This window comes from Canis lupus, chromosome 8, assembly GCF_011100685.1.
Source record: "Canis lupus familiaris isolate Mischka breed German Shepherd chromosome 8, alternate assembly UU_Cfam_GSD_1.0, whole genome shotgun sequence".
In the NCBI taxonomy this organism is placed as follows: domain Eukaryota; kingdom Metazoa; phylum Chordata; class Mammalia; order Carnivora; family Canidae; genus Canis; species Canis lupus.
In genome coordinates this window covers 35,452,001-35,470,000 of record NC_049229.1, presented here as the reverse complement: position 1 = coordinate 35,470,000, position 18,000 = coordinate 35,452,001, and the positions used below count along the sequence as shown (strand labels likewise).

At 34.9% G+C, this 18,000-nt stretch overlaps 1 protein-coding gene across 3 annotated transcripts in view; it reads right to left on the bottom strand.

The window, feature by feature from the left end:
* Positions 1-18,000, bottom strand: part of LRRC9 (leucine rich repeat containing 9) — a 157,879-nt gene that overhangs the window by 30,967 nt on the left and 108,912 nt on the right. For all 3 annotated transcript variants that reach the window (XM_038544856.1, XM_038544857.1, XM_038544858.1), the window contains 3 exons: positions 11,627-11,767; positions 7,319-7,463; positions 5,538-5,706 (listed from right to left, as the gene is read on the bottom strand). In XM_038544856.1, coding sequence (XP_038400784.1) covers positions 5,538-5,706; positions 7,319-7,463; positions 11,627-11,767 — 455 coding nt within the window. The remainder of the gene's footprint in view (positions 1-5,537; positions 5,707-7,318; positions 7,464-11,626; positions 11,768-18,000) is intronic.

The following is an 18,000-nucleotide window of genomic DNA, read 5'->3' as shown; positions in this document are numbered from 1 at the left end:
AAATTTGTTTTTTTTTTTTTAAAGACTTTATTTATTTATTAATGAGAGATACAGAAAAAGAGAGGCAGAGACACAGGCAGAGGGAGAAGGAGGCTCCATGCAGGGTGCCCGACTTCTGGACTCAATCCCGGGACTCCAGGATCATGCCCTGGGCTGAAGGCAGCGCTAAACCACTGAGCCACCCAGGCTGCCCACAAATTTGGTTTTGAGAAGTGTCTTTTCAGTAGTTTGCAAAACATTTCTTTTTCTTTTCTTTCTTTTTTTTTAAAGAATGAGGGAAAGGAGGGACAGAGGGAGAGAGAAAATCTTCAGCAGGCTCCATGCCCAGCACAGAGCCTGACGCTGGGCTGGACCTCACAACCCTGAGATCATGACCTGAGCTGCAATCAAGATTTGGATGCTTAACCAACTGAGCCACCCAAATGCCCAGATTAAAAAACATTTTTATTCATCAATAAAATAAAAATAGTAATAAAGAATATTATAATTCATATTTTTAAAAGATAAAAACTTCTGGAAATAAAATATTACTAAAAAATAACCGCGTACTTCTTGACTTAGTTCTTAAAGGCGACTGTGAACTAAAATTCCAATTTTTTAAAAAGATTTTATTTATTTATTTGAGAGAGAGAGAGAGAGAGAGAGAGAGCACGAGCAGGGGGAGGGGCAGAGGGAGAGGGAGAAGCAGACTCCCTCCACCGGTGGGGAGCCTAACTTGGGGCTCACTCCCAGGACCCTGAGGACCTGACCTGAAGACAGATGCTTAACTGACTGAGCCACCCAGGTGCCCCCTAAAATTGCAATTTGTACAGTTTTTCTTTAAAACTATTTCAAGGGATCCCTGGGTGGCGCAGCGGTTTGGCGCCTGCCTTTGGCCCAGGGCGCGATCCTGGAGACCCGGGATCAAATCCCACGTCGGGCTCTCGGTGCATGGAGCCTGCTTCTCCCTCTGCCTGTGTCTCTGCCTCTCTCTCTCTCTCTGTGACTATCATAAATAAATAAAAATTTAAAAAAATTTAAAAAAAAATAAAAAAATAAAACTATTTCAAAACAAAACAAGAAACTATTTCAATAGGGGCACCTGGCTGGCTTAGTTGGTAGAGTGAGACTCTTGATCTTGGGGTTGTAAGTTTGAGCCCCAGGTTGGGTGTACTTAAAAAAATAATAAAAATCTTAAAAAATAGTATTCAATAGTGAAGGCAAGCACAGAGAGATGAATAAGAAAGCAAGTAAGCACTTGGAAGTCATCCAGAAGCTCTAAGTATTATAACAGAGGAATCTAACAAATCAGCCAGTTTCTACCTCATAAAAATAATTGATTTGATCTGATTCATTGAATAGCCAACAGAACTTGGCCATAAGTGCTTGCTTCTACTCTTATAGAACTATAAATATTTTACTTCTTTTTACGTAACATTTAATTGAAACAAAGAGCCTATAGCATGACTAACAATAAGATCTAATGTTCTAAAACAAACACTTCTCATAATATATGAAAGATACGAATAAATAATGAAATGGCATGTTACTTAAATATAAGGATTATTTTAAAACTGGCCATGAATGCCTACAAACATACATATGCAGTGCACATTAAATATTCTAAGCAAAACTATGTTCACAACCATAGTTAATTTTGTGTCAATAGTCAGAGAAGTCTAGAACTATAAAAATAGAAGTAAATAATAAATTTCTTATTGAATAATTATAGTCAATCTTCATATATAGAAATTGAAAGATCACTTCGATATTGTCTATATTCAGTTCAGCATTGTAGGCTCCTCATTTATAAAGTGCCCTAATATTTAGCTTTCCTCATTGTGGAATTGTTTTTAATTTAAAACAAGTCATGTATCCATGCATATGGCTACATACAAAATAAATCTATCAGGACATTTGCTGGGAGCAAAGGACTAATTTTACTGTAGAAATTATGCATTTTCCCTAAGCTAAATACACTGGAAGATAATGATAGTTTACAGTTTTTAATATATTAGGGCTCTATGACAGCTGGTTACATAGCACATGAATAATAATTAAATGTTGATTCACTCATAGTAATTGAAAAAGTAATGAATTGGGAGTTGAAAAAAAATCTAGGATTTGATATGATATCTACTCTTTTCCTTATTCCCATTTCTTTATCTATAAATGGAGAAAATACATTTCATATCTACTCCATAGAGTGGGTTATTAGGATAACCATGTAAAATATGGGCTAGTGGTTTGTAAATTTAAAGTACTACTTGCCTGTTTTATCGTAATCAGTTGTGAAGTATGTTACAAAAAATTTATAACTATAACTTAAATTCCTCAGTGTGTGTATTATTTACTTAAATAATTCAGGGCAGATCTAAAGTCACTCTTATAAAAACATCCCTCGTGTTCAATTACATCTTTTTGTTTTGTCAAACAGGAAAGGGATGAAGTTTTAGCTATTGTTTATGAGCTGCACATAACCAATGGCTTAACCCATCTAAGCATTCCCAGGGGAGCATGTTGTCTATCATGTCAGTGTCATCTGCTCTCATGGCAGAAAAGATTCAGAACTGTGCAAATTATGCTAGTAATCATCTCCCTCATTGCTTTATATGAAATTATTTAGCATGTATTCATATCAAAATGTTCTAAAGGTTGGATTCATGTCTGTTTTCTGTATAGTACCTAGCAATGCCTAAGTACATGTTCACATTATTTTTCGTGTTATTATCAAATTATGTATTATTACTGGGGTCCCTGGGTGGCTCACTTGGTTAAACATCTGACTCTTGATTTTGGCTCAGGTCATGATCTCAGAGTTGTGAGATTGAGCCCTGCATGGGCTCTGTGCTGAGCATGGAGCCTACTTAAGATTCTCTCTCCCTTCCCCTCTTCCCTTCTCTCTCTCTAAAAACAATTAAAAAAAAATATGTATTACAAATTAATTTACTTTCAAGAAGAAATTCAGATATAATTAAAAATTTACAATAAAATGGTAAGATATATCTAAATTTAATGATGTATAGTACATAAAAATCAAATGATAGATCTCAAATATATTACAAATGCATAGAAAAAATGGCTACAAGAAAGTGTGCTAAATGTTAAAGGGATGCTGAATAATGAGGTATGTTTTTCCTGCTTCATACTTTTCTAATTCTTGAAAATTCCTTTTCTCTAAGTGAAAGACAGTTACATTTACTTTTCCCACCCAGTTTATTATTTAAAGATAATTGTCATTACAAAAGCAACATATATTCAGTATTTCATTTATACAAAATCATAAAAGAAAAAAGCCGATGATACCAAGTTAGTAACAGAGAACAGACCATCATTGGAGCACTGCAAGGAAAGCAGTTGTCAAAACTAAAGGGCAACAAAGACATCTTCTGGACATCTTAAGAACTGCATAGTTGTTTTTTAAACAAAGGATCTTATTTCCACCTAAGAGCAATAGTTGTTTAAAAACCACCCATTAAGAAGTATCAAATCAATCTATTAAGTTTGAAATTTTAAATGTTACATAATTACTTCATAAACATCAGCGTTTAAAGACGAAAAGATACAAATTATTGCGTATGCATTGGAATTAGTTTCCAAAATATCTTTCAGCCTATTTCCAGGTAGATTATAAAATACACACATTTTAGTAAAAATTTATTTTCATGTAAGGAACATCTAAAATAGTAGGAAAACTACATGCAGTGTTGAACCAATACCTGGAAAATTATAGTAGAATAATTCATGAATCATACAGGCCATTTATATAAAAATATGATTGGCAAGTTAGTCATTAATTTAAAGAACTATATTTAATAAAACAATGTAATTCAAAACCATATTTTTTTCAAAACCATATATGATTGATTTGTGATCTGTCCGAGCAGCATAATGTTTTAGAAAAATTATTTCCAGTGAAATACAATTGTTAAGGGTCTTGAATTTAAATGTGTCCACTCAGTTTGTCCTTTTTAGCCTAAAACTGCTTGTAAAATTATATTACTATGGGTACAATTAACAAATCCTTTATTTGAAATAGTACTTTTTTATTCTTAGAGCATGAATACATGGTTGCACCAACTCTTAGCCACCTTTAGAAAGTACTACTGATGCCCATAATTTGCATCTCTAAACAAATCCTAGGGAAGATATGGTTTAAGGTATTTTTTCCCAATTATAGTCCTAAAATACTAATTTGTAGCTCAGTGAACAAAGTTCAACTTGTTTTAGTAATAGTTGTGTTTGGTAAGAAATGTATGCTTTAGTTTTAGGTAACTCCAACTAAATAAATATTCAACAAATAAAATATACTTATTTACTAGAATTGCCTTTTTTAGTATCTTAATATGACAGGCTACAATAAGATTTTGTAACTAAATGCTTCCAATACTAGGACTAAATATTTGATTCTCTGTTTTATGTCACTTCTATCTTTTCAAATTGTATGATATAACGGTTCATGGTTTTTCTAATATAGGAATTCAAATAAATAATAAAGGTAATCATAATGAGAGTTTAAGAGGGGTGATATTAAATAAAATTCAACCAGGGTGATAGAGATTATCTTCATATGGAACTGAAGTGCTTCAGTAAAATAAGTAACACGATTATCTCATATATTTTTTTCACCAGCTCTGTCTGCTAGTTTTTGTATAACTCCTAAACAGAAATAGGTTTCTTTGTGTATATTCATTTCTCTAGGCAGTTTCATTTGATTTGATCTTGGAAAGTACTGCCAGGAATTCTATCAGAAATAAAATATTTATGAGTCAAATAATTATGACTTATTTTCTTAATGGATCAGCTAATTAAGGTAATTCTGCAGTAAAAAATTTTATGTGTTCAATTTCAAAAAGACAGTACAACAGAGAAAGTGATCCTATTCTTGGACATCTAAAAATCAGGTTATCCTAAGGAGTCAGTAGAATGTGACCAGACTAGCAGGGAAGTCAGTAGAGCGAGAGCCAGGCCTACCCTAGGTCTGCTGCTGAGTTGGTCACTGATATATGACTGGAGCTTGGCTATCAAGAAGCTGGCGGACAGGAAATAACTGGAAATCTAGGTGGACAGGTGTTGAGCAACAGAGTGGATTCCTGATGAGAAGTTGCAGGTTCTCAGGCATTGAGCTGGCTACTAGGGCTAGCCTCTCCCAGAGGAGAGGCTTGAAGAATTTAAAAAATTCTTGGGCTTTGTGATTTCAGAATTGAATTTTTCTCTTGTTGAAAATACAAGTGAACTGCTTTGCATATTTGAGAAGTGATTTGGGAGAGAATGCAATTACAAGTGTTTATTTCAGTGTTCATATAAGTATTAGATGAGCACTATTCTACTTCTACAGCCATTACTAAGCCTCTTAGAATTATGATCTAAATACACAGGACTTTGGGAAAGTTGGGTGATTGTGGGAGAAGAAGCCTTATGCTGACAGTTTTTCCCAGCTCTCAGTAAGCAAATAATAGTAAAACACAATATTTCCTATTTTTATACATGACTAGCAGATTTGGGGAGTGTTTTTTTTTAATGATGAGAAATGATATTAAAACACAGAATAGTTTTACCTTCCCTCATCCGGGTTGCTCTGGTACATCTGTGTAGTTGGAGATGCCATACCCTGATGTGATAAAAGAGGTGGAGAGAGATTTATCCCTCTGAGTTGCCGAAAAGCTATTTCTGCATGGATGCTCCGAGGATTATTTGTCAGAATGCCTGCATTCTTGTTTTTTTTGTCTGAAATTAGGAATTGTGGAACAATGAGAAACACTAAGTAATAAAATGAATTAAGTAATAAAGCTTTGTTGCCCTTTTGTTGAATGTGTGCTGTACATATTTCATAACATGTATTAAACATCTTAAATAAAAATACAGAATTGGAATAGATTTCTAGCATTTAATGCTGCTTAAATTTCTCTGAGTTCGTGAATCTATTTGATTGTTTCTAGGTAATTTTTAAAATTTAAATATCTAGAGCTCTGTATCATAATAAATGTACAGATAAAGTGACCATGATTCTTTTTTTTTTTTTAATTTATGATAGGCACACAGTGAGAGAGAGAGAGGCAGAGACACAGGCAGAGGGAGAAGCAGGCTCCATGCACCGGGAGCCCGACATGGGATTCGATCCCGGGTCTCCAGGATCGCACGCTGGGCCAAAGGCAGGTGCTAAACTGCTGTGCCACCCAGGGATCCCAGTGACCATAATTCTAAAACAAAACAAAACAAAACAAAACAAAACAAAACAAAACTGTGGCAACAGTCTGGAAACAGGAGAGAAATTACAGGACTTTTCAAGAAAAACATAAAAAATAGTCACACTACAAATCCTGAAGACAGAAATCTGAGAAGGATGTTATGGAGATGAATCCAGGGTGGAACTAGTGCCGAAAAAAAAAAAAAAGATATTAATGACATTCCTGAAGATGATGTTGTACTGTTGAATAGCTAATAATTTGGCATTATCTCACTTTATTGACAGTTATGTCTACTAGACAAAAGCATAAAAATTCTCACTATGACTAAAATCTTAAGTATTTAGAAGTATGAGATATAAGTTGAACAAAAAATAATATCTTAACAAAGTAAATTATTTTGGGTTTCTTTTGACTGAGCTTCCTTTAAAAATAATCACACAGAGCAATCTATTATCCTTAGTAGAATCTTAGACCATTTTATAATTACTGTGATTTTGAATTTTATTCTCTAATAGTGATCCCATGCAAAGTGGGATGTAATAAGGAATGGAAGAGGTGAAGATCTGGAAATACGCAAAAGTCTTGATCTACCCTAAACTAAAATGTATATAATAGAAGGAATTATTTCCATGCCCTGTCCTTTTAATGGACTCCCTGCTTTAGAGCTCTACCTCTTGAAACTCTTCTCTAGTATTAGCTTCATGGTTTATTTGTGGTTTCAAGAATAAAGTCTGATCTTCTCTTTGTGCTCCAAGAATTGTTGTCACAGATAGTTTTAAACCTTTGACTTTCTACTTTTAGAAGGACACACAGATGAATTGGTTTTAGCAGTCATGTGCTATGACATACATAAAATGAAACAAAAGCTTTGAAAATAAGTAATTCAAGAAATAATTGTGCAAGTATCACAAAGTTCACATTATGAGCAAATGTTTAGGTACAACATATTAGTAGTTGAGCAAAACCTCAAAATACTATAGTCTCTGAAGTCAGAATGACTACATGAAACTTGAACAAATGTGCAATTTTAGGAAATGTAAATTTAAAAATGCAGTTTTAAGAAATAATGGAAATCAAAGTGAGATTTTTGTTTCAAGTGCAGTGTTTTGTTCATTTGCTTTTACATTCACTAAGAAACTCTGTGAAAATACCTTCAACTTCAGGAGTTAAAGTGAAGTCAGATCCCAAGTAATGGCTAAATCCCCCCGGCATTATTACATTCGTAATCTTTATGGGAGGAGCTTTCACTTGGCCAAATGATCCACCATCCATTGGAGAGCTGGTAACAGGAATAAACTACATAATAAAAGAAAAAGAGTTAAGAATGGCTCACCTTCCAAAACTCAGATCAATAGATTCAGTCCTTACCACAAAGCCCTATTTGATAATCAACTTAAAATTCTTTAGTTCAGGAGTTATATGACTGAACTGAGTTGGTTTGAGGCAGAACCTGTGAGAGACTGTTGAACCTTTAACCTCCCTCAGAACCTTACGTTCTGGCTTTTCAGATGGCGTCATCCTCATCACATATGATGGCGCTTCCCCCTTTCCAAAGGGTCTTAACAAGGTAAGTGCAGAAAATGAGAATTAAGTTTTCCCCCCTTTGTTTCTTTTTTACTGAGTGGGAGTTTTCAGTTGGTAAGAGTTGTATCTTCTACATCTTCATTTTCCTCATCAGGTGCCTTGCAGTTAGTTAATTAGTTTTTCAAAAACAAATAAGTAAATAAATTGGGGACTAAGGAAAGCATCTTATAACAATCACTTCTAATGAACGTGCTCTCTAAATGGTGTTTACATTTTAAGTTAGTTGAGGATTAGGAGGCTTTTAAAAGAATTTCAGGAATCAGCAAACAGAAGAGGGAAGTATTTTAGGCTGGAGACTCTTGGTTTCTCTAGAATTTTATGCTTGCTCTGTCTTCATTAAGACTGACCTTGTTTTTATTTTTAAAAATATGAATTCTTAATATATGATTCAACTTATTTAGACATACAGGCTTTTGTCATTTGTGCAAAATGACTGATTGCCCTGTTTCAATAGGCGTTACCAAGAATGTAGCTTTATAATGAGCACTAAAGTATCAGGCTTTTTACTAAAGCTAGTCGTCCCAAATTCCCTAACTAATTCCTTTGTAGGAGTTCCCATCACTAATTTAGAATGCTGTCCAATTTTCTTCTGAAGCCAAAAGCACCAGAATCTTCTAGTTTAAAGGTCAACTTTAGAGTTCATGGATTCTCTCTTGCTGTTAAAAAAGGAAGAGCAGTAACTGAAAGAAAAATAAATTAGACTGAACTGACAAATTCTGTTTTTGTGTCTCCTTAGTAGCTCAGTTTTGTTCTAGCCATGAAAATAAACATTATTATTGAATTTTTAAAAAGATTTTATTTATTCATGAGTGACACACAGAGAGAAGCAGAGACATAGGCAGAGGGAGAAGCAGGCTCCCTGCAGGAAGCCTGATGCAGGACTGGGCCCCAGGACCCTGGGATCACCACCTGAGCCAAAGGCAGATGCTCAACCACTAAGCCACCCAGATGTCCCTGTTATTATTGAATCTTAAAATAGATTTCTCTAAAATAAAGACATGAAATATTCCCTTTATTTTATTAACCTGTATAGATGAATCTTAAAAAAATAATGATTTTTAATAAAATGTTCACATATAGAGTAAGTGGAAAAATCATTAAGTTCTTATAGATGGCACTGACTCAAACGGCAAGATTATGTGTCTAGATCCACTCAAGACATATTATTGTATCATAGTATGGTAATGGGAAAAGTCTGACTTTACATTGTGAAAAATGGAAAAGAATAGCCAAGAAGCAAATCCTTTAGTGAAATACTCATCAATTAAAATTTGAGTTTATGGACTTTTTCTGCTATATGAAACTAATCAAAAAATACATATGAAAATTGGGATCTTTAAAGCTAAGTGATTTCTTTATATGTAATTTAGCGAATTTATACATAATTTTTCAAATTTAGTCAACATTACCTTAAAATAGAATTTATAAATTTCAATGTGATAGTTTTTATAGGTCTCTCACTGGAGCCCTTACAAATATGGTATGGGAGGCAGAATAATGCCCCCCCAAAAGATGTCCACATCCAACTCTCCAAAACCTGTGAATACATTACCTTCCATGGCAAAAAGGGACTTTGCAAGCATAATTACATTAGTTTAGAGATGGGGAGATTATCTTGGATTATCTAGGTGGTGCCAGTACAGTCACAAGAGTCCCTATAAGAGAGATGGATCAGGAGGATCAGAGACAGAGAAGATGTGATAATGGAATCAGAAGTTGAAATGATGCTATTGCTGGAAGAGGGCCATGAGCCAACGAATGCAGGTTGCTTCTAGAAATTTGATAAGGCAAAGAACAAATTCTCTCCTTAAACTCCAGAAGGAATGCAGAACTAACTGCCAATGTTTAGCCCTGTAAGACTAGTTTTTGGTTTTCTGACCTCCAGAATTGTCAGATAGTAAATTTGTGTTGTTTCAAGCCACTTAATTTGAGGCAATTTGTTGAAGCAGCAATAGCAGGCTAAAGTTTCCTTTAGTTTTCCACTTCTGGAAGTAAGAAGTGACTTGCTCCTGGAATACAGAATAGAGAAAAGGAAAGGAGGCTTAAATCACTGCCCTAATTTTTTTTTTTTTTTTAATTTTCTCTCTTTTGAAAGACTGGGGCCTGCGACAATAATTTCAGTAGATCACATTAGATGGTGCTCTTTCTTAGTTATAGCATAGAAATAAGCAGCTAAGATTTTTTTCACAAAGCGTAGTTTTCAGAACAATTTTTGTAGATATAGCCTACAGATGAACCAATTTCCTTTGCCTAATCCAGATAATCTTTATTAACATTGTACAACTTTAAGTCTTGCAGGTCTCTGTGGCTACTTTGACCTATAATAGAAACTCCTTGGTTAACCAAAAAAAGTTAAGGTTAATGAAAATATTCAGGGAATAGTAAGGAATTATGTGTATAATTCATGTCTATTTTTAAAATTTAAAACATAAATGCACATGCACTCATCAATCTTGTGATGAAGGGCTAAGGCCTCTTCTGTAAGAGTCCCTCAATTGGTATTTTATCTAATTGTTCGTAGACAAATCCATCCTTAAAGTTTTGCCTACAATTTCCAGTATGGGTTTCTTGAAAGTACCAAGAATTTAAAGACATGTGGAGAAAATTTGAACACAAAAGCTGTCAAAATTTTAAAAATAGTTTTTCCACATACTGTGCCTGAATTTTTATAATTTTTTCCCATATTTTACAAATTTTTTCCCAACTTAATTTGACATTATTTGTGCATGCATGTTTGAGATTGATCTTTACCCAGATTTTTCAAAGTATCTCATTTTGGTTTTCATAGAAACATAGAAATAATAATTTTAAATTTTCATTTTTAGCATTTCTGTTTATTTAAGATAAAAGAACTGACATGTAAGTTTTTGAAAAAACATAGCCAACTCTTGATAAATGTGTGAATCTATTGCTGAAGGCAGAAGTGGACTGGAGAGGAGCCTCTAGTATCAAACTTCCAGTATGCTGAGAATCAATTTGGTTTGCAGAAGGGATGGAGAGTATTGGGGAATCCACTGACTTAACTAAAAGTATCTACAGTAGTCTCACCTCTTTTCTCTTCAATATGCACTTTAAGAGTAATTTTTGTTCACTGACTAATGTCCTTGCTCTCTGACTTTCACTTACATTAGAGGTTCACTTATCTTCTTACTGCCCCACCCTAGTCTAAATCTTATAATCTCCCTCTTAGATTATTCTAAAAGCCTCTTAACTGGTTTCCCTGCTTCTAGCCTCTTTCTCAAACCTTGCAAAGGCACAGCTCTATTAAGGTTACTCTTTGTTCAGAAACCATAGCTTTTCTCTGTCTAGTCTTGTGGAGGATGGTCATGAAGAATCCTGGTGGTCAAGGACATAATTTCTTAATGATATCCTTTTGTGGCTTCTGTCTCTAATCTCTTTCATGTCATGGTCAGATACCTTTTTAGGGTTTGTGGGTAAAATGTGCAATTTTTCTGGCCAACAAGAAAAGCAGTTCACATCTCCCTTCTTAGATGAACTACCTAGTCTGGAGAGCTGAGGTCACAACTTCCCTTCCTATCTGCTAAACTCTAAGAGCTTGTTAGTTTCTGTTTATAGAAGTGATATGTTATAGATTCTTACTCTCTAGCATTATCTTGTATATTGAACAAGAGGTACACAGATTTAAATAATTTTCTTTATGCCAAATTACATTATGGAAAAAGGAGCTTCTGTGGAAATTTGTGTTTGTGTGGATGTGCTCTATTCACCAGGTTAAGGTGCTTTTGACAGTAATCACTAAAATACATATTAAAGAAATCTACAAAAACATCTTAGCCCAGATTTACCCAGTAAATTGATTTTAATTTACTAATAATTATATATTTTAAAAGGAAAAGTATACATAGAAATATTACCGAAGTTTTCTTTGCTTGTAGCTCAGAGAAGTGAAATTCAGCTTTTGCCCTATCATCTGAATTCACAGGAATTCCATCTAACATCTGTAAGTTAGGCAACCGAAATACGAGCACGTGGCGATGTAATGTTTTTCTGCAAATCTGAATAAAGTTAAAAATAACAATTTATTCCTTTAAAAAACCTTTTATTTCAAAGATTAACCTTTATAGAGAAGGCAATTTAACACAGTAGTAAAAAATAACAGGTAATAGCTAATTTGTTATAGTAGATGATACAAATATGGGCTCCCTTTTTGAAAGTTTTCTCAATTCCCTATTATACTAAATGAAGATCCAAGCTTTTCTTTATTGTTATTTTAAAAAATTTAAATTCAATTAGCCATCACCAGTTACACCTACCTCCCCTCCAGCGACCCTCCTTCCTTTCCCATAGTTAAGAGTCTCTCATGACTTGTCTCCCTCTCTGATTTCTTCCCATTCCGTTTTCCCTCCCTTCTGCTATGATTCTCTGTGCTGTTTCTTGTATTCTTCATATGAATGAAACCATAAGATAATTTTATTTTGCTCAGCATAATACCCTCCAGTTCCTTCCACATTGATGCAAATGGTAAGATTTCATCCTTTCTGATGGCTAATATTCCGGTGTGTGTGTGTGTGTGTGTGTGTGTGTGTGTGTATATATATATATATATATATATATATATATATATATATATACCACATCTCCTTTATCCATTAATCTGCCAATGGACAAGTCAGCTCTTTCCATATTTTGGCTATTGTGGACATTGCTGTTATAAACATTGGGGTGCAGGTGCTCCTTCAGATCACTACATTTGTATCTTTGGGGTAAATACCTAGTAGTGCAATTGCTGCTCTAGTCAATTAACTTCTTGAGGAACGTCCATACTGTTTTCCAAAGTGGCTGCACCACCAGTTTGCATTCCCTCCAACAGTGTAAGAGGGTTCCCCTTTCTCCACATCCTTACCAGCATTTGTTGTTTCCTGACTTGTTAATTTTAGCCGTTCCGACTGGTGTGAGGTGGTATCTCATTGTGGTTTTGATTTGTATTTCCCTGATGCCAAGTGATGTTGAACATTTTTTTCATGCATCTGTTGGCCATTTGTATGGGAAGAAATGTCTGTTCATGTCTTCAATGGATTTTTTGACTGGATTATTTGTTTCTTGGGTGTTGAGTTTGGTAAGTTCTTATAGATCTTGGAAACTAGCCCTTTATCTGATAAAGAGATTTGCAAATATCTTCTCCCATTCCATAGGTTGCCTTATAGTTTTGTTGTTTCCTTTGCTGTGCAAAAGTTTTTTTATCCTGACGAAGTCCCAATAGTTCATTTTTGCTTTTGTTTCTTTTGCCTTTGGAAACGTGTCTAGTAAGAAGTTGCTGTGGTCAAAGTTGAAGAGGTTGCTGCCTATGTTCTCCTCTAGGATTTTGATGGATTCCTGTCTCACATTTCGGTCTTTCATCCATTTTGAGTTTATCTTCGTGTGTGGTGTAAGAAAATGGTCCAGTTTCATTCTTCTGCATGTTGCTGTCCAGTTTTCTCAACACCATTTGTTGAAGAGACTATCTTTTTTCCATTGGATATTGTTTACTGCTTTGTTGAAGATTCATTGACCGTAGAGTTTAGGGTCCATTTCTGGGTTCTCTATTTTGTTCCTTTGATCTATGTGTCTGTTTTTGTTCCAGTCCCATACCATCTTAATGATTACAGTTTTGTAATATAGCTTGAAGTCTGGCATTGTGATGCCACCAGCTTTGGTTTTCTTTTTCAACATTCCTCTAGCTATTCTGGGTCTTCTGGTTCTATACAAATTTTAGGATGATCTGTTCTAGCCCTGTGAAAATGTTGATTTTATTTTGATAGGGATTGTACTGAATGTGTAGATTTCTCTGGGTAGCATAGACATATTAACAATATTTGTTTTTCCAATCCATGAGCATGGAAAGTTTTTCCATTTCTTTTTTTTTTTTTTTAAGATTTTTATTTTTCTTTATTTGAGAGGGAGAGAGAGAGAAGGAATGGGGGTGGAGGGGCATAAGGGGAGAGGGAAACTGACTACCTGTTAAGCAGGGAGCCTGATGTGGGGCTTGATCCCAGGACACTGGGATCATGACCTGAACTGAAAGAAGACACTTAAGTGATGGAGGCACCCAGGTACTCCCATTTTTCCATTTCTTTGTGTCTTCTTCAATTTCTTTCATAAGCGCTCTGTAGTTTTTAAGAGTACAGATACTTTATGTCTTTGGTTAGGTTTATTCCTAGGTATCCTATGGTTTTTGGTGCAATTGTAAATGGGATTGACTCCTTTAATTTCTCTTTCTTCTGTCTCATTGTTAGTGTATAGAAATGCAACTGATTTCTGTGCATTGATTTTATATCCTGCCACTGATGAATTCCTGTATGAGTTCTAGCAATTTTGGGGTAGAGTCTTTTGGGTTTTCCTTATAGAGTATCATATAATCTGCAAAGAGTGAGAGTTTGACTTCTTTGCCAGTTTGAATACCTTTTATTTCTTTTTGTTGTCTGATTGCTGAGGCTAGGACTTCTAGTATTATGTTGAACAACAGTGGTGAGAGTGGACATCCTGCCATGTTCCTGATTAATTGTAAAACTGAAAAAGCCACGCTTTTATGCATGGAGGACTGTATCATTTATTGATCCAAAAATTTTGATCAACCTTAGGGGAAAAGCTTTCAATTTTTCCCCATTGAGAATGATATTCACTGTGGGGTTTTCATATATGGCTTTTATGATATTGAAATATGTTCCCTCCATCCCCACTCTGTGGAGTGTTTTAATCAGAGAAGGATGCTATATTTTGTCAGGTACTTTTTCTGCATCAGCTGAAAGGATCATATGGTTCTTTTCCTTTCTTTTATTAATGTGATGTATCATGTTGATTGATTTGCAGATGTTGAACCACCCTTACATCCCAGGAATAAATCCCACTTGGTTGTGGTGAATAATCCTTTTACTGTACTGTTGGATTTTATTGGCTATATCTTGGGGAGAAGTTTGGCATCCATATTAATCAAGGATATTGGCCTATAATTCTCCTTTCTGGTGGGGTCTTTGTTTTTTGGATCAGGGTAATGCTGGCCTTATAGAATGAGTTTGGAAGTTTTCCTTCTATTTGTATTTTTTTGAAACAGCTTCAGAAGAATAGGTATTAATTCTTAAATGTTTGGTAGAATCCCCCTGGGAAGCCATCTGGCCCTGGACTCTTGTTTGTTGGGAGATTTTTGATTACTGCTTCAATTTCCTTGCTGGTTATGGGTCTGTTCGGGTTTTCTATTTCCTCCTGCTTCAGTTTCAGTAGGTTATGCATTTCTAGGAATGCATCCATTTCTTCCTTGCCTAATTTGTTGGCATATAGTTGCTCATAATTTCTTAAAATTGTTTGTATTTCTTTGGTGTTGGTTGTGAATTCTCCTCTTTTATTCACGATCTTATTAATTTGGGTCCTTTCTCTTTTCCTTTTGATAAGAAAGACTAGGAGTTCATCAATCTTATTAATTCTTTTAAAGAACCAGCTCCTAGATTCATTTATCTGTCCTACTGTTCTTTTGGTTTCTATTTCATTGATTTCTACCCTAATCTTTATTATTTCTCATCTCCTGCTTGGTTTAGGCTTTATTTGCTGTTCTTTCTCTAGCTCCTTTAGGTGTGTGGTTAAGTTGTATATCTGAGACTTGTTTCTTGAGGAAGGCCTGTATTGCTATGTACTTCCCTGTTAGGACTACTTTGCTGCATTCCAAAAGTTTTGAATATTTGTGTTTTCATTTTCATTTGTTTCCATGAATTTTTAAAATTCTTTAATATCCTGGTTGACTCATTCATTCTTTAGTAGGATGCTCTTTAACCCCTAAGTATTTGAGGTCCTTCCAAATTTCCTCTTGTGATTGAGTTCAAGTTTCAAAGCATTGTGATCCGAAAATATGCAGGGAATGATCCCAATCTTTTGGTACCAGTTGAGACCTGATTTGTGACCCAGTATGTGATCTATTCTAGAGAATGTTCCACGTGTACTTGAGAAGACTGTGTATTCTGTTCCTTTGGTTGGAATGCTCTCAATATATCTGTGAAGTCCATCTGTTCCAGTGTGTCATTCAAAGCCCTTGTTTCCTTGTTGATCTTCTGCTTAGATGATTCTTGTCCATTGTGGTGAGTAGGGTGCAAAGTCCCCACTATGATTGTATTATTATCAATGTGTTTCTTTAATTTTGTTATTAACTGGTTTATATAATTGGCTGTTCCCATGTTAGGAGCATAAATATTTATAATTGTTAGATCTTCTTGTTGGATAGACCCTTTAAGGATGATATGTATCCCTCTTCATCCCTTACTAGTCTTTGGTTTAAAATCTAATTTATCTGATATAAGGATTGCTACCCCACCTTTCTTTTGATGTCCATTAACATGATAAATGGTTCTTAATTCCCTCACTTTCAATCTGGAGGTGTCTTTGGGCCTAAAATCAATCTCTTTGTAGACTATATGGATGAATCTTGCTTTTTTTAAAAAATTTATTTATGATAGTCACACAGAAAGAGAGAGAGAGAGAGAGAGAGAGAGAGAGGCAGAGACACAGGCAGAGGGAGAAGCAGGCTCCATGCACCGGGAGCCCGATGTGGGACTTGATCCCGGGTCTCCAGGATCCCGCCCTGGGCCAAAGGCAGGCGCCAAACCCCTGCGCCACCCAAGGATCCCAAATCTTGCTTTTTTAATCCAATCTGATACCCTGTGTTTTTTGATTGGAGGATTTAGCCCATTTACATTAAGAGTAACTATTGAAAGATATGACATTTAGTGCCACTGCATTACCTATAAAGTCACTGTCTCTGTATATTGTCTCTGTTCCTTTCCAGCCTATGTTGCTTTTGGGCTCTCTTCATTTACAAGATCCCCTTTAATATTTTTTGCAGGGCTGTTTTAATGATCATAAATTCTTTTAGTTTCTGTTTGTCCCGGAAGCCCTTTATCTCTCCTTCCACTCTGAATGACAGCCTTGTGGGATAAAGTATTCTTGGCTGCATATTTTTCTCATTTAGTACCCTGAATTTGTCATGCCAGTCCTTTCTGGCCTGCCAGGTCTCTGTGGATAGGTCAGCTGCCAGTCTAATGTTTCTACATTTGTAGGTGGTTAAGGATCTCTCATCTCAAGCTGCTTTCAGGATTTTCTTTTTACCTCTGAAATTTGTAAGCTTCACTATTATATGTCAGGGTGTTGATCTATTTTGATTGATTTTGAGGGGGGTTCTCTGTGCCTCCTGGATTTGAATGCCTGTTTCCTTCCCCAGATTTGGGAAGGTCTCAGCTATTATTTGTTCAAATATGCCTTCTGCCCCTCTCTCTCCCTATCCTCTTTCTCAGGGGAAATAGTTATTCTAATTATTCTATAATAGTGTTATTCTAATAGTGTTATTTTAATAGTGTTTAGCTTTTATAGTATTGCTGATCTCTTGAAGCTCCCCCGCCCCCATGAACCAGTAATTGGTAATTGTTTATCTCTCTTTGCCTCAGTTTTCTTATTCTCCATGATTTTATCTTTTATATCGCTGATTCTCTCCTACGCATTTATCCTAGCAGTAAGAGCCTCCATTGTTGATTGCATCTCAGCAATACCCTTTTTTTTTTACCCGATTAGATCTTTGTTCTTATATTTCTCCAGAAAGGGATTTTCTTCTTCTATGATTTTTTAAGCTCAGTTAATATCTTTATAATTGTTATTCTGAATTCTACCTCCAACATTTTACCAATATCCATATTTATTAAGTCTCTGGCAGTGAGTACTGCCTCTTGTTCTTTTTTCTGGGAATTTTCCTTTTTTCCTTTTGATCATTTTGTTCAGAGAAGAATAGATGAACGAAAAAAGAAAACAATAAATAAATAAAAATATCAACCATGAGCCTAGCAAAATATACACTAGACAAATCAGAAGAGATCAGAAATGAAAAAAGAAAAAAAAGGGGTGGGGGGCAAGAGAGAAAAATATAATCAAACAGGTGGACAGAACAGAGTGATACATTTGGCCCTCAGTGTATTTTGGTCTGTTTGTTAGAAGACCCAGATCCCAAAATTGTAAAGAAAGAAAAACTTTTATATATAAAGAATAAAATTGAATACAGTGAAAGGAAGCCAAAAATGAAGAATATATCTATAAAATGTAAATGTAAAAATGAAAATTAAAAAAAAGACTTAAAAGAGTTAATAAGAAACTAATTGAAAAGGAAAAAAAGAAAAAATCTTTTTTTTTTTTTTTTAAGAAAAAATCTTAAACTGAAAGACTAAAGAATCATGAGGAAAAAACCTTGAATTCTATATACTATTTCCCCAAGTGTTGGGGTTTTTCA